This window comes from Micrasema longulum, unplaced genomic scaffold (assembly GCF_059751315.1).
Source record: "Micrasema longulum isolate JH-2025_06_02 unplaced genomic scaffold, ASM5975131v1 h1tg000561l, whole genome shotgun sequence".
NCBI lineage: Eukaryota > Metazoa > Arthropoda > Insecta > Trichoptera > Brachycentridae > Micrasema > Micrasema longulum.
The window spans coordinates 460,108-487,856 of NW_028277757.1; the positions used below are offsets into that span (position 1 = coordinate 460,108).

Below are 27,749 nucleotides of genomic sequence, written 5' to 3' on the forward strand. Positions count from 1 at the left end.
TACGTATGTTTTATCAATCACTCAATCAAGCACATTTCACGTGTGCCTGCGATTGGTGCACCAACAAAATGTCCTTTCCACCAGTAAAAATGTTATAAGAAGTCATTCAATTTTGTTTAGTTATCTAATTGTTTTTTTTTAACCAATAAAAAGTTTTTTTATTTGGGTAATCGAGCCTGCAGACAAATTAACGATTGACATTTACTCTGTGTCCAGGTGGATGAAGAATACAGTTATGTTTATTAAATAGAACCAGAACCCTGGACGCATTTTTTCGATTCAATGCTTCAGCTATTCTCACGTAAAAATAAAGTTGTGTAGTGGTTGGTGTGTTCACCTATCACACGCCAGGTCCCGGGTTCTATTCTTAAAAAAGTCAACATGAAATATTGATTGAAAAGATAACTTTACACTGCAATATATCATTATTCCTGGACTGGCACAATATAAAACTGATCACTATACCTTATGAGAGTAACAGATAATCAATATAAGCTGCATTTAGTGTGTAAACTCAGTACCCAATGAACTACCATGTGCGGATAAAGACATATGTCATGATGGTAGTGATTAATATAGAGAGTGAGTAAAACAAGACATTGTTATTTATTTTCTGTAGATCGATCTATGGGTATTTGTGTAAAGTATAATTAATATACTCGTTATATCACCATCGGTGTTTATATATAAATAAAGTCTATTATTTTCCTTCTTTTTTAATGACTTTTTCGAAAGGAGCTTTGTATTTTTATAAGTATATTTACATGCCAAGTATTTAAAAAAAAACATATGTTAATATTATTAATGCTATTTTACAAAATAAAATCTCTAAAATGTACATTATAGTGTAAATTCGTTTTTTCGTATTAAAGCTTTACCTGTGCATATACCTGAGACATTGAAATTAACACTGTATGCACTTAGCGGTCAGTGGTATTTTCCAATTTCGTTGAAATATGCTAATGGCAAAATACATTAGTAGGTATTATTACACGTTATCTTCATTCACGGTACTAATGTTTTTTTATGTAGGTACTACTCGTTCATCTGCTCTATTCTTTTACATGTTCTAGCTTCTAACTAATTGAAATACTAAAATTGTCTTTGGAATGTGTTTTGAAAATTGAAAGCTCGTTGGAATGTTGGAAAGTTGACCGAAACGTCCGAAACCAGACGTCCTGTAAAATATAATAACGGGAAGCTGGAACTTTTAAAGGTTTTACGTTGGTGTAAATCTCATTTTGTTTTTTGTTCAACGGGAAATGTTATTTCTTAGTTAGCCTCCAGTATGTGTATGTTGTAAAAATTTTCGTGCCTGTCAAACAACAGACGAACAGACGCGTCTATGGCGAAGTGAAAGTAAAAAAGCTGCTAAAAAAGTAGAAGCCTTAACGGAGGTTTGTATTTATTTGTAATTGTGTGTTTTTGTTTTGTTTTGTTTAATATCTGTACTTTAGTTTGCTTTATTGATGTCTTCACTACATTCTTGTGTCTACTGTGGAATTGTGATTTGTGCATTTTTAGTGATGTTTTGCTCGAAAATATAATATGTTTTCGTCTTTTTCTCAAGATAAATAAAAGTTACGAATTAGTATAGTTATTTAGGATTAAAGGTGTGTTTGTTTTCGCAGCTTTATTATGAACTCTCCCGAAAACATCACGTCGGATTCTTCATTTCTTATATCTAAAGAAATACATAGGGATGACAGTGGCTATGTCACAGTTACTCCGAGCTCCGCGGATGCGACAGGAATATGTACCGACACCTCCGGGAGCGCCCTGTACCGGTACCATGATGAGTCCCGGGAGCAGCGAGCCCCCTGCCTGGGACTCTGCACTCCCGAGGAGACCAAACCGCTCCGTCTGCAGCGTCCCAAACCCAAACACCTCGCGCTCGACTGTTCCGTCGATGATGTTGAGGACCGTTTCAGACAGCGTCCTTTACACAAATCGGAGGAAGATCCAAACTCTCAAGGCGAGAGAAAATGTTTGAAGCGTCAAAATGCCATATCAGTCGATTCCGAGTGGGGCTCGAGTGAAGATAATAACTTTCCAGTCACCTCGGAACTTCAAAATCTCGCCATATCTGAATGCAAATCGCCAGTATCGCGCAAACACCAGTGGAATCACACGGATCTGAGAGGTGAAAGCTCTTGTTCGAATCCTAGTTACCATAACTATCTGCATTCGGAGAGTAAGGCGAGCGATGCAGACGAGGGGTGCGCGGAGAGGACATCTCGTATTCCGTGTCCCGTGACCCCTGTTAAGAACAAGATAAAAAAACGCCGAATGAGCCATGTAGATGGAAACCAAAATATCTCTAGAGTTTCCCCAGAGAGGGCCAAGGCTAACATATCCCATCTTTTTCAATCCGAAAGTTTACTAAAGAAAGAAACTCAATTTTCTTCACAAAGAATTGGAACTCCGGAGAAAAATAAAATTTTGTATTCACGCCTTAAACCTGTCACTCCGCCCAAGAAGATCCTGTCTTCCGAAAAGTTGAGGAAATCCCTAAAGAAATGTCTGAAATTTGGACAATGCTATATCGGGATAAAGACTATCGATTTTCTCAAACTGCTGGGAGAGGTGCATAATCATTATCCAGCCATTAAATGTCTCTTGAGTAAACTGGATCCGGAGGACCTGACTAACATGTGTCACGTGAGCCGTACCTGGCGTGTGGTGATTCAGGCGGAGCCGCAAGCCGAGCGGCGTCGCAGGGAATATGCATTGCAGAAAGAGGAAGTTAAGGAAAATTTTAATGCGATGGCTACGGCGCGCACCAAGAGGCTGGATGCTGTTGGCTCTACTAACCGAAGAGGTTTCATGGAAATACAAAATCATTCCAATGTTTTGTCTCAAAAGGCCCCACCTAAACCTTTGAGCCCTCCAGTCAGTCCTCGTAAAAGACGATTCAAAATGTTTTTAAAGGTATGTTTTTTATGAGTACTTAAATTATTACTAACATAGCGCAATTTTCCATCAATGTTTTCTGTTATTTAAGTAGTTGTTCTTTGTTTTATTTTTTGCTAACTTTTCGACCACGGCCTATACTACAGGTATAGGCCCCATACCAATAAAAAAAACAAAATTGATTATAAATATGAAGTATGGATGTTTTTTTGTGCACTTTTTGAAAAAAGCATAGATATTTTATTTATTTAGTTTGTAAATTTACAAAGTTACATAAATTTTCTAACTAGTGTAACACAATAAAATAAATATACCTAGCTTAAATTTATCTCTAAATCTACATAATATATATTGCCGTCGACGGCAATCCATCATTGCATATGCAATATCACAGCCTAAGTCATCCAGTTATGCCATTTGGCGGTAAATATATTCAAATATTGCTAGTAAAAACAAAAAAAAACGCTATATGTAAAAGTAAAGTAAGATTTGCCTAAATGTTAAAAAAAAAACATAATTTTCCTGAACACACAAAAAAATGTTTTGATCACTTTCTTCTGTAGTAATCAAATTTGAGTTATGCGGTGACAGATTGCCGTCGACGACATATTACTTATCCCTAATGTACAAAAAGCATTTTGCTCGAAAAGTGGAGATGCTTTCAGCTTCCCTGAGACTTTCCGGCATCTCATTTGAACTGTTAACGAAAACATCATAGAATGCCTGGAAAATCACTCCGGTAATGTTATGATTTATGACATGGAACAGATTAACCATTTGAACACTTGTAAAAAATATATATCTGTCCATGTTTATATTGAAGATTTTGTATTATCGATAACAGGCTGCTTCAGAAGACTCTAAGGGACAGCTGAGAAGTTGTCCTCGTTGCCAGAACCCAGCACGTGTTCAAGGGCTGTTGGCTACGTGCACTAAGCCCGGCTGCGGGATCAGTTTCTGTACGCGCTGCTTCCAGGAGCCCCTGGCTGGCAAGCCGTGCTGCCAGCGCCGGCCCATGGAGGCCCCCAGCCCCTCCAAACAGGCGCACATTGGCACCAAGGAGAGTCGCAAAAACTTAAGGAGGCTATAATTGTATAGCCATTAGTTGGGCACTAATTCTTCATGCAAGAAGTAGCATCCAAACTATGTCTGGTATCTTGGAGGCTGTGATTTCCTTATTTTACTAATGGTACTGGAAGTATATTGTTGGTATTAGTGACATTGTACAAGTGTCGATAACAGAATTGTAAATATATTTTCTTCTCTGTTAAATATTGTGATCATAATTTGTAAGGAGTTGAAAATATGTGTGTAGCGTTTTGTGCAATTTATCTTGGAAGGAATTTAATTCATATCTGGCACCCAATCTTAATGTTAACTAAAGCTCAATTTGTATATACTGCGCAACGTTCAGAATAGAACACATTAATTTTATAAAGAAATAGTTATTATCTTTATACGTTAGATTAAGTTTCGAGCTCTCTCTATACAAGCAACGGGCACAGAGCAGCTTGAATATCTCAAATACACTTATTTTTATACTATAAAAGAATTTACACAAATGTGATGGTCACTAGTACAATCTTTTACTTTAGTTTTGTTAGATTTGTGATTATCGAGTATGTGTCACACATTCCCAGTGCTAATGAATTCCTAATTTTAATCCTATTTAACCAGTTCATTTGTGCAGAATCTCCGTAGTGCATTTCATTAACACTATCATTTGATCTCGTTAACTTTGCCATATTCCTTCTCCTGTAAGCTACTTCATAAAGATATTGATAATGTCAATATTTTACCAGTTTATACAACTCCCACCTCAGTGCATTTGTATTTATATGGTAATAATAAGTTTTTTATTGTAAATATTATATAGCATTTATTTTTTTTACTTTGTGACAATTGTGATGATTACTTAGTAATATAATGATCGCTTAGGAACCAGCTATAAGTCTGTTTTTGAAGAAAATCATACCTGTGACTCAAATTTTAAATATGTAAAAATACCCATTATTATTATTCGGGTAAGTGTTTTATATTCATGGATTCTGATGTATAATGTCAGTGTGTTTCGATGTTTTAAATGTAATTATGTTGAAATATGTAATGTAATCCCATATCACTATTGAATGTTTGTATTACGAAAAGTGAACTTTTTTGTCTTTTGTATGTTTTGGAAAAAAAATACAAATTGCGAGTTGAGAGAACAGAGTAATTGTCATTCATCACTGTATTATATATTTAAAGTTTCATAGAATACCTTTTGAATCTGTTTCAGATCTATGTTTATTTAATAGATTGAAAATATTATTTTCTTTCATCCACTGTTGAAGTAAATAATGTTTGTCTGTAATACTCACACTAATAGTGCATTTAAACTGTAGCAATACTCAATGTTTGTATATTTCCTAATACAGGGTCTTAGATTATGTCAATATGTACATTATCAATTTGTTGTTCTTAAGTCACTGTTTTTTATTCTGGGCACTGCTGTTTTTAAATATTTCAAATGCTTTTTATCATGTATGTATGTAAAAGTTTTAGATGGAATGTACACCTTTTGTGAATTATTTTTTAATTTGATTTATCAACCCCCCCTGTGTAAAGTGTATGCATGAATTTTGAATATGATTTAAGAATATTTATAAGAACGTCCAAATTACTGACATTTCTACAATTCTAAATAAACATACACATTTAGTTGCCTGCCATTCGAAGTGTCCGTGAACTCAATACTAAGAGAATGACATTTTGTGGCTGACAATAGCTTTTGTAAATGCCTTACTTAATTTTACTGTATACAAATTACAACAGGGATGGAGAATACCTTAAATAAGGGAATATGGAAGTCCAGGCATTTACAGGGCTTATGACCTGTCATTGGCTGATTTAAGTGGCCACTCTACACACTGTGTAACATTCACCATTTTGCCTCAATCAACAAATGGAAGAATTGAAGAAATATAGATGTTCAAACATAGGCAAAATGGTGAATGTTACACAGTGTGTAGAGTGGCCACTTAAACCAGCCAATGACAGGTCATAAGCCCTGTAAATGCCTAGACTTCTATATTCCCTTATTTAAGGTATTCTCCATCCCTGTTGTAATTTGTTAATCTTAATGACTCCCGAGGGGGTGAAATCCAGTCTTATGTCTACGAACATTTGGACAAACTCAAATATTGTTTTACTGTATATGTTGTAACATTTTTTGGTACGTTTTGTCAAATTTTGTTCATTTTATGCCATTATCTTACCCCTTTTTAAAATCACTTGTAATCTTTTTTTTGCATAGTAAAATCAAACTTAGTGATTTATTGTGGAATTTATTTTGCTATCAAATGTACCCTTGAGGATGAATTGCATAAATACTCAAACTACCTCTAAGTTTTATTCTGTGAGGAATCTCTAATAATATACTGTTGAAACTACATATCGTCGACCTAACTTGTAAATTCTTAACTTACTTCTTTTCAGAGGTAGAGTAAAAACCGTTTTTACTTCAGTACCGAACTGTAACAATAGTTTAATCTTTTATATACGAATATACAAGTTTTACCCACATATAGATTATTTGAAGTCCTTATGGAAAACGCCAAAATTTAATTTTTAACCATTTGTGAATTTACTGGTTTTATTGACTGGTCCAAGAAGTATAAAAATAAAAAATATTTCCAGCTGTTGCCCAGTATGTGGGTGAAATAATTCACCTAGATGAATCTCACCCGCATCGATAGGTTTCAGCTCTTTAACTTCACAAAAATCAACAGGTGGAAGAATTGAAAAAATATGGATGCTCAACATAGGCAGATTGGTGAATGTCACACAGTGTGTAAAGCGGCCACTTAAACCAGCCAACGACAGGTCAAAGCTATATAAATGCCTAAACTTATCATTCCCCTCTCAATATGTCAATATCTAGATATGTTAATCTCAAAATGGAAATATCTTGAATAATATGATTACATCACATAATTATTGTTTTTGTTGTTGTTATAGCTTTATAATAAGAATACCTTCATTTATAATGTTATGTCATTGAAACTACTTGCGTCCAAGTTGTCAATGGGGCAATTAAAATAATCGATTACATTTTTCTTAGTTTTAACTATATTACTATTATGTAGTACAGTTGTACAATATAAAGTACTGATTGAAATATGCATATAAAAAACTAATTAAACATTTGTTGATACTAAATACATTCATCATCATCATTCCCTTTCCGCACCTAATGGTGCATAGGACATTGCATTGGTACACCAATCGCAGCGTATCTTGATATATTTTGGTACATGAAGGTAAGACGATCAGCCTTACGCTTCAGGTACCGGTCCAGGGACTATGAAATATTCTGGTCTGAAAACACCCTTTTAAATAAATATTTCATATTAACCATGTCGAGAATCGAACCTGAGACCTCTCGCATGGTAGGCAAACGCGCCGACCTAATGCGTTACTCCGGTGGAAATTTGTAATGCTTTAAATGACAAAGTGTAAACTGTTGTGTGTAAAAGTGTAAAAAGGAAAAAAATGTTCAAAACATATTTCATATTTTTGTTAATATGCTAATACTAATTTTAGTTTGACAATATTTGTACAATGAAAATGGTAATCTGCCATAAAATTGTTGCCTGCTAATCGGCCGACAGAATCTCTTAATCGGCCATTCGGGCCACGGTTAATTGGGAACTCGGACTCATAGAAATTTAGGCCCTTCAGGGCTCAAATCTATTTTTTGTTGCAATAAACGCATTATCACTTAATTACCATTATTCACTGTTAAAAGTGCTGTTATTACGTGTTATGTTATTGCATACAAACAATAATATCAAAGATACTATAAAAACAAATACTGTCAAAATTGCAAAAAACAAAAGAATGTTATTCCATTACACTACTCCAAAAGTTAAAAATGACATACGTATTAATAGAAGAAAACAATCGGTACATCGGAGACATCCAGATCAAGGACCTTAGTAATTTTCGAACTTTTCAACTTTGTAGTTTTATATTATTATCCTCGAACTTATTTAGCGCCATGTTCCGGAGCGGTAAGCCACAGGTACGCAAATAAAATGATATACTGGAAGAAATCACACAAAAAATGGACCTTTTGAATACATTTCACCATTTATTGTGTACATCAGGGCCTCTGTTGAATACAGCGATTATAGTACATAAAATCTCTTTTGAACAGTTTATACTTTGTCTCTTACATTTCAAATATCTGCCAATATATATTTAAGAAATTTCATACCAAAATATTTTGTTCATTTCCTATGAAATATTTGCAATGTGTACCTCCATACAATCAAACTATGTAAAAATAAACTATCTAAAAATTTACAGGGTTATCATATTTAATGGTAATACATTTTATAAAATAATACTGATTTTATCATACAAATAAGAGATTTTTAAATTTCTGCATTGAAAAATATTTATTAGCATAATTTTGATTATTTCTTTTTATTGATTGTCAATAATAATTTTCAAGTACTTACCATAAAAATATTCCGAAGTAAATATCTTTTTGGATGTATGTTGTACTTATTAAGTATACACATTTCAATTGAAACATTCCATAATGTACCTGCATAATTGCAGAACCAACTATATAAATGTAATTTTTTCTCATCTTCATACTCAAATCCAATTGAAATCATTTTAGCCGACGAATATTGTTTTTCAATTGCATCCTGCACCAACTGAAGCCATATTGTGTTTTAGTGTTAATAAAATGAAAAAAATAATATATTTACTTTTTTTTTTTTAATAAACCTGCAAGAGACATTTTGCATGTAAAACATTGTTTTACCTATATCTTACTCATCACTATCATTAACATGGTTTCACTCTTATTTCATGAGCGTAAAAATTAAAACTAATTGAAAGTACAAATCAAACCTATCTTTGCACAAAATATTTATTTTGTATCTCACTCTGTTTCTACTGCTAGTTGCTGTTCCATCTCTAAAACTCAAGATGGCAATTTTCTCACTCCGTGCCTTTGTCTGCCAATTTGTGGAAACATGTATTTTAATTTTCTTAAAAGAAAATGTAAATCATCCAAATAAAAAAACATGCTAAAATGATAAAATCTTACTGTCTAAACATACTTAAAATATACCAAAATAAACGACCCGAAGTATCCCTCAGGGAACGTCGAGTCGGTTATTTTGCACACAAAGTTTCCTGTTTTTTGAACTATTACGTATTAAAATGTATTCAAATTTAAACGTGGACTTGGGGTAATTTGAAAAGCTGTATTCTGCTAGCAACATTTAAATGGACTTAAATAAACAAGTCTGAAACAAATATATCAAAACGATAATCATGTGTACATAATAATAAAACACTTACTTTTTAAAAACATAGTATAATTATTGTAAATATATGTAGATGTTTTTTTTTACATTTATAAAATATACAAAATAAATAAAATATGCAAACCTAATACATGCCTTTTTTACACAACCTCTTTATGAATTTTCCACTTTATGAAATTAAGGTGACATTGCTATATGAAAGGTATTTTAAAATATTTATGTAAAACAAGTTTAACTATTGTGATCAATTTAATACATATTTAAAAATAAAAAATGGATGAAATCGTAAATTATGAGGCATAAATAGTTTTCAAAAAGGATTCAAAATTTCATATTTTTTTCTTATTTCAAAATTGTACAGCACCACCGAGTCTTCAAGATTAGTTGTCAATTCGAAATGTATGCAACTTTGATGGCTGATTATCTCATAAGATACAAACGAACTTATGAAATGAAGTAGTGACAGAATAAGGGTTCTGTTTCATACTCTATTTTAAAAACAATAAACAAAACAACATCAAATAATCGTAATTGAAAAAATTTAACATGTATATATATGTAGATTTTATAAGATAATTTAATCTATGCAAATTAGTGATAAATATTGATTGATGTTCGAGGTCTGAGTTTACTATGACGAAAATGTAGTTTCTAATTTACCAGGTAAAATTACTTCAGTAAATTTTTAAGAAACCCATTTTGCTCATTTTCTTCAACTCAAAGGCAGAAGGTAAAAAGTTCAAACAAAAAGTCAAATAAAAAGTGTAAGTATCATGTTTTTTCTTTTTTATGCTAAGTTTTTTTTTTTCAATTGAAGTTTGGTTTTGAATTTAACAAAATACATCTGGATCTCAAAATAGTCAATGAAATTCTGTCTAACATAAATTAGATATACATAAAAAAAAACAAAATATAATATGATTTACATAATGCATATTATTATGTGACAGTTTACAAATATAAAATTATTATGTACAAAAATATAAACATTTAAAATGAGATTATTTTACAACGAACCCCAGAACACTATGTATTTTATACAATTTTATAACTAATATTAATTAATTATTTCATAAAAATAATGTTGGTAAAGATAATGTCACCAAGGTAAAATTTCATCAATTTACGGTATTTTTGAAGGAAGAATTCCTTAGTCAACACCCCGATTAATACAACTTAACGTTGGTGGAATCGAGTACATACAAGTCATTATGGCAATATTTTATCTTCATAAAAATTATTATTACTAAACAATATTAAATAGTAAAAATTAAGATATTTATACAAGATAATTAATTAATGGTTTTAAGATAGATATCATCTGTAAGAAAAAATATCAAAATATTTTTGACATATGAGTAAAGTCGTAGTGAGATATGAATGTCTACTCACACATAGTGACCATAATGTAAAAGTATTGGCTGGCAATAACATTACGCTGGGTAAGCATTCTTATCCGGCGACGACTCTACAGTCCACATGTACCAGTATATTTGCATGTTGAACCGTAATTCAGTTGACATAAAATAAAATTAAACTAGACTTTATTTGTCAAAAATATTGTAGATTGTCTGCAACACTGGTAGTAGTGGGCAGCCACCTGACTCGTTTCATCTTATTTGTATGCTACTGTAAAAAATATTTATTTATTGGTTGCTGGTATCAAACAATAAAGAAATAATAATCAAAATACTGCCCGTACTAAACACAGAGAGGGTAAATAAAGTGCTTTTATATTTTTTACCATTTTACTTATTTAGCTGGCTAAAAAATGTGTGACTTTTTGAAAAAGTGACTTCTTATAAATTTTTTTTTTTTTTTCAAAAGAAATCACAATATTTAGATTTTTATAAAACATAAGCGTTAATTACATTAAACTTAGGTGTGTAGGAAATAGCGCAATAGCGCTATTCCTACACACCTATTTTACACAACCTACACAACCATTTAGCTATTTTACAGCATTCGCACTGGACTATTATTTTTTATCAGATTTTGTGTGACTTTTTTATTCAATCATTACAGTAACTGACTTCTCAACATTTATTTTTTGTAATTTATCACATTTGCGCACATACGTTATAGAGATTTTATCTAATTTATTTTCCTTCGGTGTTTTATCTTAATAAAAGTGTGTAAATTTTTTTACTCGTAATTCTCCTATCTCTGTAAATACTCCTTTATGTGCTTAGAACAGTAAGCTTGTGTCCCAGGGTCGAAATAATAGATTCTCATATTACTCCACAATCGAATAAATAATTTCTTAATATTAAAATATCAATTGTCTCGTTCCAAGATAGTTTATCACAAGAAGTAGCTGGGTGTTTTGTATTCAGCGAGTGTGGAGTACTCAGCCAAGCCCCATCACAAACTTGGGAATCTGGTATGCCACGTGAGGTATAGACATGAGCATTGACATTCTGAAAAATTCCAAATAATCAATATTTTTTGTAAACGATCTCTTATTTTTTTACACATCCTAATCAATGACTTCACAAATTAGACAACACTAATGAACAACCCTTTTTATACTAAATAAAGTTATGTTAAAAAATAATACTGTGTATAAATGTTAGTAAATATTATAATGCTTTTTCTTTTATTTACTAAACCGGAATTCACTTTGTAATACTTCATGATAAATTATTGTAAAATAATAAACTTTGTTATTAGTGTTACTCAGTTTATTATATTCAAAGTATACAACTATAGTTTCGGGAGAGTACTACTCTCATAGACAGAGGTTACAACATTAATAACTTTACAGAAATGCTTTTGGTCTTAAAACTATTGAGACATTTAGGGCTAAATGGATGGGATTGCAAAAAAACTCTAGTTATAAATGTGGTCAGACATTACACCAAGGAATAAAGTTCAAATAATCTAACATTTGGTATAGATTATGCAAAGGGGTATTTTAAATCTCAAATAGGACTGATGGCTAAAATAGTTGGTTCAAAATGTCAAGTATTATTAAAAAGAAATGTTGGAATCATGTTGTAAATAGTGTATCAATAAGTAGTTCTTTACATTTTTATAAGTAAGACCAAGTATATTAATATATTATATTATAAATAAGCATTAAGAAAAAACACTCACCAATTTTTTTGAAGAAGGATAGATTTCTCACACCAAAAGTGCTGTCAAGTATTAAAAAAATATGTACAGTATTGTGTAGGCCAAATATTTATTGTGAAATTAAATAATATACTCGACTGTAATACCTGTGCTTTATAATCTAAGAAAACAAAAGGAACCCACTATAATAAAGAATAAAAAAAATGCAGTTATAGGTTTAATATAACATTTAACTTTATTAAATTTGATGAAAGTCACATAATATAATATATTTGGTAAGCATTACTTGCTATAATTGCGTTATAAATCAAAATTAATTAGTCACCATACATATGTTGTTACTTACATTGTGACACTACATGCCTCAATTTGGACAGGTTTTTTTAAAGGAACCTTATAGATTAATCATTAAAAAACACACAGTCAAAAATCTGACAAACGATTATAGTTTTTGGATAAGTCATGTTGGGAAGTTAAAATTCCCATATAAATCACACATAGTTTAAACAGAAATAAAAATATGATGATTTTATAACAACATTATTGTAAGCGATGATATATTATACCAAATAACATAAAAAATTAAATGTGAGTAAGAGTTTTACTATACATAAAAATAAGAACTTTAAACACATAATATTACACATATATGCATACATACTTATAATAAAATAGTTGACTTCTTCTACAAACTACATTCTACTATTACTTTTATTTAGTATTGTAGATTTTCTAAAATTCACTTACTACGTAAAATAAGTTTTGATATAAAAATAGAACTATTTTTAAAACACATGTATTTATAAAATTCTGGCCCATCAAAACTTAAAATTAAATTAATGTTGTTTTAAAACTTTAGCCTACAGTTCGTACGACTATAACATTTTATGCTAAATATGTATATATGTATGTCAATAGTTAAAAGACTGACGTGTAACCCACAAAAATAATCCCTTAAGTATTTCAAATCATAATTCATAATTACATTTTCAATTTTTTTTTACTAATTACAAATTTCAGAATATACTGTGCATAGCATATACAGGGTGTTCTTTAAACCCTGTCACATCCGAAACCACGATGATCAGTATGGGCAAGAAGACATATTAGCATATTTAAAAAAGTATTCAGAACAAAGAAAATTAAAAAAAACAAATGGTTGCCTACTTTTGCAGGGGAGAAGTGAGGGAAGCGCGGCGCAGTATCAGATTCCCTCCTCCCCCTCCTCGCTTCTCCCCTTCAGAAGTAAGCAACCATTTGCTTTTTTTTTATATTTTATTTTTTAAAATTTTATTCTTTCTAAAAATATATTTTTATGTGTCAATATGTCTTCTTGCTCATACTGATCATCGTGGTTTCGGAGGTGACAGGGTTTAATGAACACCTGTATATATATATATGTATATATTTTTATTAACGAGTTAGAATCATTCTTTTCACTAACAATTTTCTATTCCTTCCATTTAAATAAAGCTACAAAATTGTATTCAAAAATTCCGAATTTTAAAGAAAAGGTTTAAAACCTAATACAAAACAATTTCTCAAAAATACATTAAAAAAAATCTAAATACCTAATGAAAAAACTAAACAGGTACCACTGTGTAGATAGATAGATATATACCTATATGTGAGGAGCAAACTTGAAAAAAATAGGTTTATATCAAATTCTATAGTTCATATCAAAATCTATGAGAAAAAAACACATTATTCATTAAAAACACATTTTTTCCTATATAAAATATGTCCTAAAGTTCATACATTCAAACAAATAGTGTTGTTAAAAACAGTTTTTCTTCATTTTTTAAGCTCTATATTTATGTGACAAATCACTTTTTCAATTTTTGCTCCTCATATATATAGGTGTGTCACAGTGAAACTGAGCATTTGATTGGAGTGGAAAAAAGTAAAGCTAAAAATATAATTGCGTAATGAAAATACGTCTTCATTATTTTCTGTCCAAATAAGTTTTTTTTTTTATACTTTCCCTCATACTTGTGGGATACTAAAAGAAAACCGCCACAGTATTGACAATCTCTACTTCTTAACATAATTTTTTTAATTTGTGTTATATGTATACCAAATTATATTTACCTGTTGGTATTTTAATTTCTCATAGTAAATACAAAGCAAATATCTTGTATGTGCCAGGACAGGTAAATTGATGAAAACTGAGAAATGTGATTTATGAGCAGCGTTGCATTCAACCAATTTTTGCTTGATGGAGGTTGATAACGCTGTTTATGAGGGTGCAGACTGTGCAGTCAGCACAATATGTTATTATGTTATACCCTCAGAGTAATAACGCGCGCTACCGTTTATAGAGACGAGACACCGTTTTGCTCTTTTGCATAGAACAAAAGCGTTGCAAATTTTCGATTAGTGACAACTTCACTCTGCTGACAGCCATTATTGTTTAGTTTGACAACTGACGCTTTCGTCGCTGTGCTTGGCTTTGTTCATAAACAATTTACAATTAGAATAAAAATTTAAGTAAAACAATTAATTTTGTCATTATGTTAGTTTTTTTCACATGATTCTTATATTTTAGGATAATAAAATATGAAGAAGAATTTCGAAAATGTAAATCGAAATAACCCTATGAAAATTTTGATAAATGAAATACTAAAAATAAAATGTATGCAAAATATATCTTATGGAGGATTATAACATATAAATAGGAGATTTATAAAAATTCGGAATAACCCTGCAATAATAAATATTATGTTCGCACTTACCTTTTAAGGAAATAAATAGGAATACATATATATATATATATATATATATTTAAAGGTAACCATTACAATGCATATTAATATCGATTTGGCAATTCTTGACCTGAATACGGCCTATTGTTTTGCTGCAAACTGTCATGTTTGATAATCCTATTTAGATTTTTGTACGCATGGGGATCTATAAGCGGTAGCGCTCACATTATTATTCATAGGTAATACCGGTCTCTTAATAAGTTAGTTGTTTTTTATGCTGAGTTTTGGCAGTCTGACCGAAACACTACATTTACAATAAAGACAATATTATTATTTGCAACATGATTGCAAGTGGCAGTCTGTGGCGGTATAATGTTTATCAAAATAATGTGCGTGTTAATGAATAATATTGATAACAATAAACTGTAATAGAGTTGAACCACCCGTGCATATTTGAGTATAATATGGCACATTGATATGGCTAATAAAGAAACACATTTTAAAAACTTATTACTAAAATCACTGAAATTTTGTATCACTTTGAAGTTTGTCACTACTATGTTTAATGTGCACCACTAATCATTCCAGTTCAGTTGTCTTGTTATCCAGGGCACTCCTATACCATTCTGTCCACAGAAAAATTAGTGAATTAGAAAAGTCCTCCACCTTACTTCTAATTATTTTTTAATAAGCGATCTTTCTCATGCACAAGACATCCCAATCGACAAATATTAGAGGAAATTCTGAATTGAAGTATGCTGATAAAAATAGCACATAGCATAAATACAAAGCTGTTTTTGGTTAAGAAATTACCTACGTAATTTCTTTTGGATTTAAAAATTAACTACGTAATTTCATTTAGGTTTAGAAATTACCTACATAATTAATTTTTCTATGAAAAGAAAAATTATGACTACATATATTAGAATCGGATTTCAAGATACATTTGGAGTTTCTTTATTTAGGCTGTGTTAACACGTTTAGTCTACAATATAAGGAGTATATCCAAATTTTTCTAGACAATACCCTCTAGGAGTTTATGATTGGCAGATATTACTATAAGGACGGAGAACAATTTTGAGAAGGGAATATGAAAGTTCAGGCATTTACAGGGCCTGTGACTTGTCATTGGCTGGTTTAAGTGATTAAAAGAAAAGCCACACTGTGTAATATTCCCTGTTCTGCCAATGTTTTGAGGTCTCGGATTCGATTTCTAACATGATTGACATGAAATATTTGTTTATAGGGGTGTTTTACACTACAATATTTCATAGTCTCTGGACTGCCACATAAAAAGTAAGATTGATCATCTTACCTTCATGTAACAAAAGAAAGTAACCAATACGCTGCTATTGATATACCAACACAGTGCCCTGTACACCATTAGGTGCAAAAAGGAGAATTATAGTCAAGATACTTCTTCATTAGGGGGAAAAATCCAATACTTGTCTAAAAACATTTGAGCATACTCATAATATTGATGTTTAGTCTAGTTAACTTGATTGTAAGTTTACACTGTGTAATTGCAATGTTTAAAATATATTTTTTATTTTCTTTCAATTTGAAAGTTAAAATATAAATATTTCTAAATTAGTAAAATAATTTGTTTTTGTACAGGGCAAGTTAAATATAATGAAAATACAAACATGCACTAATCTAAAAAAATAACACTTAACATTTAAAAAAATCAAAGTACGAGAGTAAGTCTTAAAATTTGCAGAATGGAATGGTTGCCAAGGGGGTGAGGGGAAAGAGTATTAATTTATATGAATAAATGGCGTGACTCATCACTAACACACACACACACATATATATATATACAAGTATTGGCACAAATGAGCAATTAGTTTCTAAGTTAAATAAGAAAAAACCGAATATGGATAAAATTCAGTTTTGAGCTGTCATCAAATTTCTCACAAAATTTGATAAAACACAGCACAACAGTTTAAAAGAGATGTCAGCAGTAAACGGGAACTCTTCTCCTGGGAACACTATGATTTATAAATGGTATGGTCTTTTCAAAGATGGAAGAAAGTCAATTAAAGTTGATCCCTACCCTGGATGGCATGTTGATTCTACTTCTTTAAACTATAATGGAGAATGTCTGTTTGAAGAAAAAGCAGCTAACAGAAAGGTTAGGAGTATTATCTACATCTATTTTAAGAATACTACATCATCATATTGTTACGTTAGAAGTCAATGCAAGATGGATCAAAATGCTTATGCCACTTTAAAAGTGACAGCACGTCGAGAGACAATGAGGAGATGAAATGTGTTTATCATTATGAGCCTGAACTGAAATAAGATTCCATGCAGTGGCGCAAAAAGGAAACATGCTACGCTAATCTACTAGAGCAGTTAAAAGGAGCTCTGAAGGAGCAGAGGAGAAGAAAATTGACCAAAGTTGTCATGCTTTTCCAGGACAACGTTCCCGTAAACACGAGAAGTTTTGCAATGACTGCTCTTCAGAAATGTGGCTTCCATATATTAAATGACTCTGCCTAGAGCCCAGACCTGGCCCCATCTAAATATTATTTATTCTGAATTGAAAAAAAAGTTGTGGAAAGAAATTTACAAGCAAAACTTACTAACAAAACTTTTTTTTCCGAGGGTATAAAATTAATTATTTTAATATCTAAAAAATGTATAAGAGTTAAAGGAGAATACATCAACCCGAGATAGATAACCTGCATTGAATCAACGTAGCTGATTCTGAAAAATCTATATAATTAACTCGTATATGAAACCACTGGGCTCGCCGTTCTTGCAGACTCAGTCAACCCACAGAGCTTGCAGGAGACACCCGTGCTGCTCGGGTAAGGGGGCTACTTTCGTGAATATATACTTACCGTACATCGCAGTGATGTATGGTTATCTCTAATGTACTATAAATTATGTTTCTAGGGTTAAAAAGGAAAAACATTACCATCTTTCTATTTACCCCCCTTCCCCTTCATTTCACGAATTTTCGGACCTACCCTCGTACATACTGGGGTTGTGGTTATATTTTATAGATGCATGAAATTATCATGCTGTTTAAAAATGTTTGCAAAAATTAAAAATACACATTTTCAAAATATCTAATAATTCTTACAAAAGTTTTCTGAAATATGAAAATATGATTTCAATTATTGTGATTTTTTATTTGAGTAACATGGTAAATAATACAGTAATGTAAAAATACTTAAGGCTCGCTAGACATTGTATCCACTGCTTAATCATGCCGACATTTTTTATTATTTAAATATATATTTTTTTCTATTGATTTTTTATTTTTTTTGTCTTTTATCCAGAAAGTAAGTTCCGTTTGTATTTCTTACGATCACAGCGCTGCGATCGCGCATGCGTTGGACTTACTCTGACATATTGAGGAGTTGAAGTCATTATGAATTAGCTGACTGTTGTGTACGCTTCGTGGTGCTAGTTTGAGATGCCGAACAAAAGTGAAAACCCCACCGCTTGTGAGATAAGGTCTGTAATTCGTTTCCTTAATTTGAGGAACATTAAAACAATCCACATTCATCAACAGATCTGTGTGGTGAACGGAGAACATGTAATTCAATAGTAAAGAGATGGATGAGAGTTTAATGAAGATCGTAGTAATGTGCACAACGATGAAAAAAGTGGGTGCCCCTTTATGAAGAGGGAGGTACCCTTTTATAAAAAGGGAATACAAAAGCTTGTGCCAAGCTACGACAAGTGCCTATAAAATGTTGGGATTTATATAGAAATATAGTTTAAGGTCTAAAGATTTTTTCAAAATATTTTTTTCCTGAATACGTACTTGTTTTCTTTAACCTGGCAAATAGAACTTGCTTTTTGAATGTATGTACCTCGTATTTTTATTTTAAAAATTCAAACTTACGCTGCCGATAATCTATTCGTTTGTTCAGAAAAAAACTTAATTTAAGAAATACATGATATGCAATGTAAAACCACAAAACAAATGTTACCAATATAGAAACCAGAAAAAATAAATACATCAGTTATGTAAAGCTAAGTAGTAATGTCATATAATATGTATAATTTACCGCTGCACATATTTATATTACTCAAATTAAATTTAAAATATATATCGGCAGTCAAAGGCAAAATTTAATAACCAACATGTATACAGAAGAGCCAATAAAAGCTTTCTGTTTTTTTTTTAATCAATAAAATATCTCATATTAGCGTGATTCCTACATAATTGAAATAAAAATTGAAAATATGGGAATTTTTATTGTTAAAAAAAAAACTTTGATTGGCTCTTCTGTAAAGTAAATTATGCCTTTCCACTATCGATATATATATCAAACAAAATTCTTGTAATATAAGATGATTAAGAATTAATTAAAATATCCGTCAATAACCATATATTACAGGTTAGTGGAATGTATATCATAATTTTTTCTCATTTTTAAATTGAGTAAACCAACTTTTTTTTTCAGTTCAGTTCAGAACCACAAATCTGAAATAAACTGAAAAAAAAGAAAATGAATCAAATCAAAGCTGAATTGAAATTTCATTTTTGAAAATATATTTTAGTTAGTGAGATAAGCGCCAAATATAATAATTTACACTATCACATGTCAAAGTGGTTAGTTATGGTTAGGTTAGGTTAATTTTCTAGTCAAGGGTTCCACAAGAACCCGGATGTAAAGTAACTGAATCCATACGAGACTGTGAAGCCATTGTAGAGCCAGGCGCCCCAGGACTGTCGCTCGGTAGACTCAATACGAGCTTCCAGAGTACCGCACAGAGCCTTCCTGTCATGAGACCTTCCCGACCGTGCATCACACAAGATACGCTTGCGGCAGTCCACGTCGCATGGTGTTCGCAGAGGGCTGTTCTTCCAGTAGTGCCTTTGAAATACAGATTTGAATAAAAACATTAAATATCTTTGGGCTCTTTCATGTCAGTAGCAAAAAGGAATAGAAGAATTATATGAACATTTATTGTAATGTTGTAAATAAATCCAAACCCCAAACCTTACATATGCTGTTAATTAAATAATTTATATCGTCTATGTAAGTTCAATACCGAGTATAGGCCAAAAAAAATCAAAATAAGTTTTTTTGGCATTTTCAATTGAATGAGACAAGCTGCATTGATTGGTAAATTTGAATTTTGAAATTGACCAATAGACTGCTTGCATTTGATTCAATTTAGTACCGGGAATGAATCCTCCCTACCAAAGAAGCAGAGCGATACCGTATACATCCCAAGATCCAATACAAGATTTTCTAATATAAAACATCAACACAAAATAAACAGCAAATAAAATAATTATTTTTATGAAATCGTAAGGTTTTTTAGCCTGCCTGAACATTTTAACAAGTAATTAATCCGCGGTATTAAATTTCAATAGACAATATCATATTCTATAACTTAATCATAAAATGGAAGAATTTCGGTCTGCTTGTAACAATATTATAAAAAATTGCATTCATACTTATAGTGACTAATCGTGTGATTAGCATAAAGGAGTGTTTTGATAATTCAGAAAAATAATCTGCTTAACCATCACCCTTCCATAAAACGGTTTAGTTCATAAAAAGGGTATTTTTTTAAATTGTGTATGACATTTAGAGCAGATTTTTAGGATTCTAATATATAACTATCAATATATTATGTAATATAAAAAACGCAGTATTGTTAATAATTTTTAATAAAAAAAAAGGACATTTGAAATGGCTCGCCGTTGGCATCACGTCACGTTGACATCATTGTCATCCTCATCAAGTGCGCTTCTGATAAACATTGCGTACAATGAGGAAGTACGATGCTTTTATTTGTTAAAAGACTGAGCCCAATTTTTTTTAAAAATAATTTTATGTATCGTATTATCAGCAGTATGATTTTTGAAAAGTCTGTTATTCTGAAATTACTCCGCCAGTGACTAATTGGTGAGTTGGCTTCCCGGAAACCGGAAATCTATCACAGCTTGTGATGTAATTCAAAGCAAATAGTTAAATTTTTTCAAACATTCTTGAGATACTTCGGAGTACAATTAAATGCTCTAATTTTTACCGCGTGTAAAAAATATTTTTTATACACAATTTCCAATAGCACTGAACTTCTTCATTCAAGCGTAATGTGGCGTGGGTAATGACGTAACTGCCGTTTGTCCCATATGGCGTGAAACCTCTCATTTTCAGATAATTTAAAATATGGGTATTTTAAAACTTTGTAGCACATTTATCTGATACATGGAAAAAATAATGATATTGCTACCTTCGTGATTTTATACTTATCAAAGTTATGAACAATGTTACTTACTTATAATACAAATCAAAGAGTTCTTCTTTCTCTGTAATTTCGGTGATAAATTGATCCCAATCTTGTGGCCGGAGAGAGGGCATCTGGTAAGCAGCTCTGGCCGAGTATAACTTGTACCATATTGGGTAATCATACAAGTTCGCTTCCTTCAGGTTCATTATCCACGACTCGTGATCCACTACAAGCTGCAAATATTTAGTTACTTCGATTTTTATTTTATAAGAAGACCGATGATTTCAAGCTCTCGTGGATTATCAATTAATGACGGGAACTAATTTTTTCAACTTTGAATTTGTATTCATATACTTACTCTTGTGGTCTCATCATGATCACCATCCACATAGTATATTCTGTAGCCAGGGTTGAGATCATAGTATGGAGTCACAGATGGGCCCACATAAGCTATACTTGTAGCTCTTCCTGTAAAATAACCAGAAGTGCAAGAAATAACAAGCCAAAAGAAGAATTAGGTAGGCATTTAAATATCAAAGGTGTTTTTAATATTGTGGTATAAAAAAAAGTCACAATATTATAACACTTGTTTGTTAGAGATTTGGTAGAACACCATATTTGTTTTAATAATGTAACTGACCATAGTCACATGCAGCCTAACTATTTCGCTATCAGCTTGAGGAAGAATCATGTGCCTGAACATCGCACAAAATGCAAGACCGGCCAATAGAGGGTGCTGTTAAATATCTAAAGCAAAAACAGATCACTCTTTTCCACGTCAACAGCCTCCAAAAGAGAAAAGTAAATCTCACATAAGTAATCTTCATCGCATATTATTTAATAGTCTTGAACTACATAATTCTAAATAGCTGTTATTAAAAACTATCAAATTGGAATCTCATCCCAACAGTGGTGACTTTTGATTTGGAGTCAGAATCGCTACTGTTGCTCAGTTACTCATAGATTGGTTTGGAGATTTTCTTCTTTCAACTATAAGAAAATTAGTGATCTTATGCAAAGTTATACACAAAATAAAAATTATTAATTCGATACGCACCAACAATAAAACGTATTTCACAATACTAATCACTTCAACATTTATTTAGTTGAGATTTAATTTTAAATATGCATCCGCGCTAGCGAAAATGTTTATCAACATAACACTGAGTTCACAAATGATTACTATTTTATTTATAGGTACTATCTACATACATACTATGTATTTGATTTGGTAACTCAACCATTCTACTACAACTACTTTATAAATTTGTACCTAAATCTTTAGGATCGTAAAACACTTCAAACTCATCAAAGTGTGTATGTCCGAAAAACTGCGCAGTGATAGTGGCCTCGTAGCGGTTGATGATAGCATAGTAATTCCTGCTCCAGACCTTGAGACAGTCAGAGTGGCCGGGAGGAATGTGTCCGATGATGTGAACCTTCTCAGCATTGAACTCAGCAGATTGAAGTTCGTATATCAGCCACTGGAGTTCTGTTCCGGGGTCAGTGCTGTTAAGTAGAAGCCACCTAGACAGTACAAAATATAAAGAAAATAATTCGGTTTTGACTCGTAGCACTATAAAAATTATTAGCACACAGTGTTTTCTATAATACACTATTTAATTTTATTATTATGTTTTTTTTTAAATAATATCAAAATTAAAGCACTTTATAAAAATTATATAAAATATTTTACTTTGATAATAATTTATTTTGACCTTTCCCTTGCTGTCCTAAAAACACCCGCGCGTTACGGTGTTGTGTAGTCACTATACATTAAAAAAATAAGAGATTTAAAAAGGGAAAATGGAATATTTATAAGGAATGGCTTTAATTAACCATAATTTAATTCAAAGATGATAATATTTCAAATCTAACTGCTGAAAACATGAAAAAACCATTGGGTATCACTAACGACTCGGGCGAAACGTGCACCCGCGCCAACCTCCCGAGAGCTACTAAGTAGCTAGTACTGGACTACGTAACTGGACATGTAGTGGACGTGAAACGCCAGGTGTTATTGGTATACTGTGAGTATACTTTTAATGATATTTGTAGTTTATCCCCGATTTCCGATAAAATGCTTTTTTTGTGCCTAATAAGGTAATAAGTACTTATTATTTAATAACAAATTATTTCAGTTGATACGTAAATGTGTAATGGAGGGATACTGAAAATTCAAACCCAATATTTATTATATTACTAAAGATATTAAAGTTATTAGACGCAATGTGTACTAGCTACATATCTCCGGGGAGGGGGGGTTAAAATTAAAACACAAATTTTAAATAATAACACTAAATGAAAATACTGCATTTCAATCATTAGACAGACCAGCAAATCGCTGGCTTCATAGATTAAGGCTGTGATCTGATAAAAAGTATGGAAATCATACAATTTTGCCATTTTAAATGTCGATCTTTCAAAATCGCAAACAAGCAAAAAAAAAGAATTCCATAAAAAAATATTTGACCTTAAATAAAAGCAATAAAAATTATTGCAAAATGTATAGACTTTTTTAAACCCTACAGATTTTTTTTTTAAATAAATCGAATAATAAAGAAATAAAAATAGTGTTGAGCAGGTTGAAAATATTTGTTTCTCTTACCATCAAGTCTTTAAATGTTTACTGCTTGCAAAAGCAATACAGACAGCATAATTAAAAAAGATTACAAAAACGTACTCACCAATTTTTGTTGTTGCAGAAATTCATGTTTAAGGAGATTAAGCGGAAACCGGGTCGGACTAGAACAGAATAGAAAGCTCCTCTACGGACGGTGTGAGAAACTCCCGCGGGAAGCCAGTGACGCCAGTGGCGGTCCAGCTCATCGTACAACCAAGAGATACTGGACTCTTCTGAGGACACGTACGGAGGTGGGAAGCTGCAAGTAATCAATAACAAATAATATTTTACACCAATTTCTGTTAAAAAAAAAATTGTAACTTAATGATGCATTTATTAGAGTGGTAACATAATGTTTTTCCGCCTCGATGATTTGATCAATTATGCATTTAATGGGTGATTTATCAGCCTCGCAATGTAATTACTTATTGGTTAGGTTAGAATTATCCATTTATTGATAAAATCTCCGTTATATGATATTGTTTGTCTTGTGGTATATTTACACTCTTAGCTTAGATTAGTTAGGAAAAACATTTAGGAAATGACAGCTATAGTTGTCAGTCCAAAAAACATTGATAGTGAAAAACCGGCTATAGTCTATGTGAAACAGAAGTAATTATAAAGTAGGATGAGATATTGTGTCCCTATAAAAAATCAAGTATCCCAATATGTTCGTCAAATAAGATTTACTTAAAACCATCAACTACAGTCCAATCGGAATAGAAATATTTTTTTAAATAAGTACAGTTATGATGTGTCCATATGAGTAGATTCTATGAGAAAAAAAATGTCCACGAAGATCAGGTCAATAAAGTTTTTATTTTACCTAACCTAATCTAACTAATAGTAATTGTAAATGGTAATAAATCTCCGCAAAATAATATATTTATCCACCTTAAGATGTAATCCTTATCGTGTTTGACTACAATGGTTAAAGTATCAGGTTTAATTTCCTGTAAGGTTAACAGAAAACATATATTCAGTAAAACAATTTTCTCAGTATGTCTACCTATAAAAGAAAAAGATGCAGTTTCACCTGTTGACTGGGGCTGATTCGTGGTTCCCGAGAGCCGGGAAGATAGGAACTCCGGGAAACATGTCCGACATCTGCTTCACGGTATCCTGTAAAATCTTCAGATTCTCTTCTCTGGTCTGGTTCCACACATCGTGTGGGGGTAGATCCCCTGTCCACAAGATGTAATCAATATCCTAACGTGAGAAAAAGACATTTGCATTTAAAATTTGTAGCCTTGTAAAGTAATTTCTTCTAAATATCAAAAGATGTTTTTTTTTATTTATTCTTTCTTTTTATTACCCTATTCTATATATTTTTTATCGTGTAATAATTATTTAGCGAAAGATGGTGACATAATTAATCAGAACATCGGATACAGTGTTACCTTTTTTCATTTGTGGCACTCAGCAGCACAGCTGCTGGCTTGCCAATTAAAGGAGTTTGTTTCCCAAATACATTGGTAAGGGATTTTCAGATTGGTAAAGAAAAACTAAATAACATCTATGTAACTTGAGCACATGCAACTTATATTTTTTAGTATTGTTGCATCCAATAATCATTCAAAATATGAGGTAAAAATACACACAGTGTGGGTATCAGCGATGTGCTTCAGCATGTGATCCACAGTTCTCTTGGGTGTGTCACACTTGCGGTAGTCTCCCCATCTCCCTGCCCCCCCTCCGGGTGTCTTGGCTGGACCATTCGTGAGGCGGCAACACAAAGGCTCGGCACACTCCGCATTCGAACCTGCACAATAGATGAAGATTTACAAGCATTTAAATTGAGATAATTAATGAGTCCCAAATGCAATCCAAATACAACATTTTTTCCAGTGGTATTTTATAATATTTTAATTTTTCCATATTGTCTTATGCAAACTTAGTGTTGTAGTGAAAGTAATAAATTTGCAACCTAAAAGCAAAACCAGTGAAGCTGATATTCAATTCTTATTTTTCTCTACACGTTTATTTGTTTAATATAAATTTACTTCACAGTAGACGGTCAGTAGCATATTTATCAATTTACTTTTTGCTTATAGCAAATATAACAATAGAACGAGGTTGGAACAAACATGATTATAATTACTAGTCATAGCAGTACTAAACTCTTTATAATAATTGTAGTCAGGGTTATTATTCTGCTTTATGTTGAATAATTTAAATATTGCTGATAGGAAAACTATTTTATCTTGAAACCTATTGTTTACGGACATAAATAAATGTGCATTGTTATAAAAACTGAAATTCCAAGATGTGTTTGTAAATCAAGATCCGTAGATACTATACGAAAAAAATATATACACCCCAGCTGCATGCAGGGAGGTTTTCCTTTAGAGAAGCAGTCACTTAGTACTAGGTACATAGGTAAAATATGTGCCTAACACAGTGATTTGAATTAAGTGCTTTGAAATAAATTAAAAAACTATTTTATGCCTTAATTTAGCATAAAAGTTATATTTCATGGTTTAAAATTATAATAACACCGTGTCAACAGATTAAAGTTCTAAATTTGTTATAAAACCGCTGCAATATATGAAAAATAAACATGGATTGGATGTTTGAACTGCTACTAGAGATCTCAATTTGCACATGCGTAGACTTGTGAATTTAGTACTGGGTGACCACCTCATAGGAACCAACAGATGTACGCAGTTCTTTATTTCAGAATTAGAGGGAGCGCAGTGAATTTTACTTCAGCTTGTGCATGACTGCGCAGGCAAAAGGTTGTGTGTGGGCTTGCTGCAATTTTTTAGAAGTTATTAATAGATGAACATCAAACCAATCTCAGATCGCTATTATTAACAAATTATTTTTAAAATATTTGTTATAGTTATTAAAAGGATAAGTTAACTTATAGGTCATTTCATTGCATAAAAAAAAAAGTACTTATTGTTCAGAAGTCAGATTTTTAGGGAAGCATTAGTTCCTTCCAATCTATGGATGGACCACCACGTATAATACACTCCTAGCTAGAATAACTCGTAAGGAGGACTTGTACAGTGTTCAATATTTTATCTATATTTTTTTAGATTAACACTTCCCTTTTGTATTGTCACCAAATTGCAACATATCTTTGATCATTTACTACATAAAGGCAAAACGATTTTTTCAGGTGCCATTTCAGGAAGTGTTCAAGTTCAATCATGGTATATAAATACTCTCATCAGATTGATGTGGTAGATATTTTTAGATAAAAAAAAAAACTTTAAAAATGTTTAATAATTACGTAAAAAGGAGTGATTTGAAACAATTTAATGAATGTTAATATCATATATTTACAAATAAACTTCATAATACATAAAAAATGACAAATTATTTGTTTGCCGAGAACATTGGGTCTTTTCATGTTTATTAATATTATTTTTTAAAATAGGTTATTACGAGTTTACCCTGAATGGCTCCTACAGCAGTAGCCGAAACATCAAAACGAATTCAAAATACACAGGATCACCCAAAAAAGACGATAAATACCAATTACAGATGATTGGTTCGATAAGCTGTGCTTTCTGTACCAGTTAGCTTTGGATTTCTAGGCAGCATTTAATAGAAAACAAGTACCTTCGGCATAGTAGGGATCGTAGTGCGTATCCGAGATATGCAGGACTTTGAATGTGGGAGCGCTAGGTTGTGGAGCATCAACGGCTTTCACCGTGGGTTTGGGCATCGGAGGGAAAGCTACTTCCCACTCGTGGTATGGATTATATACGTCTCCACAGGCATCCCCAATCACAAAGCTGCACACCTCATCGGGGCCGATGGATATACGCTTCAACACGTATACGACTTCACCCTGCGAACAGGAACCACACGAGAAGTATTTAATTCTTGAAACTTGAATTAATCAAACGGGTTAACTCGCATTTCAGAAAT

The 27,749-nt window shown here is 31.8% G+C and overlaps 2 protein-coding genes across 3 annotated transcripts in view; one reads left to right on the top strand and one right to left on the bottom strand.

The window, feature by feature from the left end:
• Positions 1-1,100: 1,100 nt before the first annotated feature.
• Positions 1,101-5,120, top strand: LOC148280602 (uncharacterized). The gene is made up of 3 exons (XM_088228121.1): positions 1,101-1,397; positions 1,632-2,931; positions 3,758-5,120. The coding sequence occupies exons 2-3, from the start codon at positions 1,639-1,641 to the stop codon at positions 4,001-4,003; spliced, it is 1,539 nt and encodes a 512-aa protein (XP_088084247.1). The 5' UTR covers positions 1,101-1,397; positions 1,632-1,638; the 3' UTR covers positions 4,004-5,120.
• Positions 5,121-11,287: 6,167 nt separating this feature from the next.
• Positions 11,288-27,749, bottom strand: part of LOC148280603 (sphingomyelin phosphodiesterase) — a 100,896-nt gene continuing 84,434 nt past the window's right edge. The window contains exons 5-13 of one of the 2 annotated variants that reach the window (XM_088228119.1): positions 27,438-27,669; positions 25,466-25,626; positions 24,901-25,073; positions 23,929-24,123; positions 22,515-22,768; positions 21,600-21,709; positions 21,290-21,474; positions 19,687-19,872; positions 11,288-11,665 (exon numbers count right to left, since the gene is read on the bottom strand). In XM_088228119.1, the coding sequence (XP_088084245.1) occupies positions 11,596-11,665; positions 19,687-19,872; positions 21,290-21,474; positions 21,600-21,709; positions 22,515-22,768; positions 23,929-24,123; positions 24,901-25,073; positions 25,466-25,626; positions 27,438-27,669 (1,566 nt within the window). In that variant the 3' untranslated portion in view covers positions 11,288-11,595. Of the gene's footprint in view, positions 11,666-15,361; positions 15,655-19,686; positions 19,873-21,289; positions 21,475-21,599; positions 21,710-22,514; positions 22,769-23,928; positions 24,124-24,900; positions 25,074-25,465; positions 25,627-27,437; positions 27,670-27,749 lie in introns of those variants that run through there. The other variant, XM_088228120.1, reaches the window with a different exon arrangement.

Coding starts and splice junctions, on each gene's coding strand:
- LOC148280602 (XM_088228121.1), top strand. CDS start 1,639: ATGAACTCTCCCGAAAACATCACGTCGGATTCTTCATTTCTTATATCT. Junction 2,932..3,757: donor GATTCAAAATGTTTTTAAAG/GTATGTTTTTTA, acceptor TATCGATAACAG/GCTGCTTCAGAAGACTCTAA.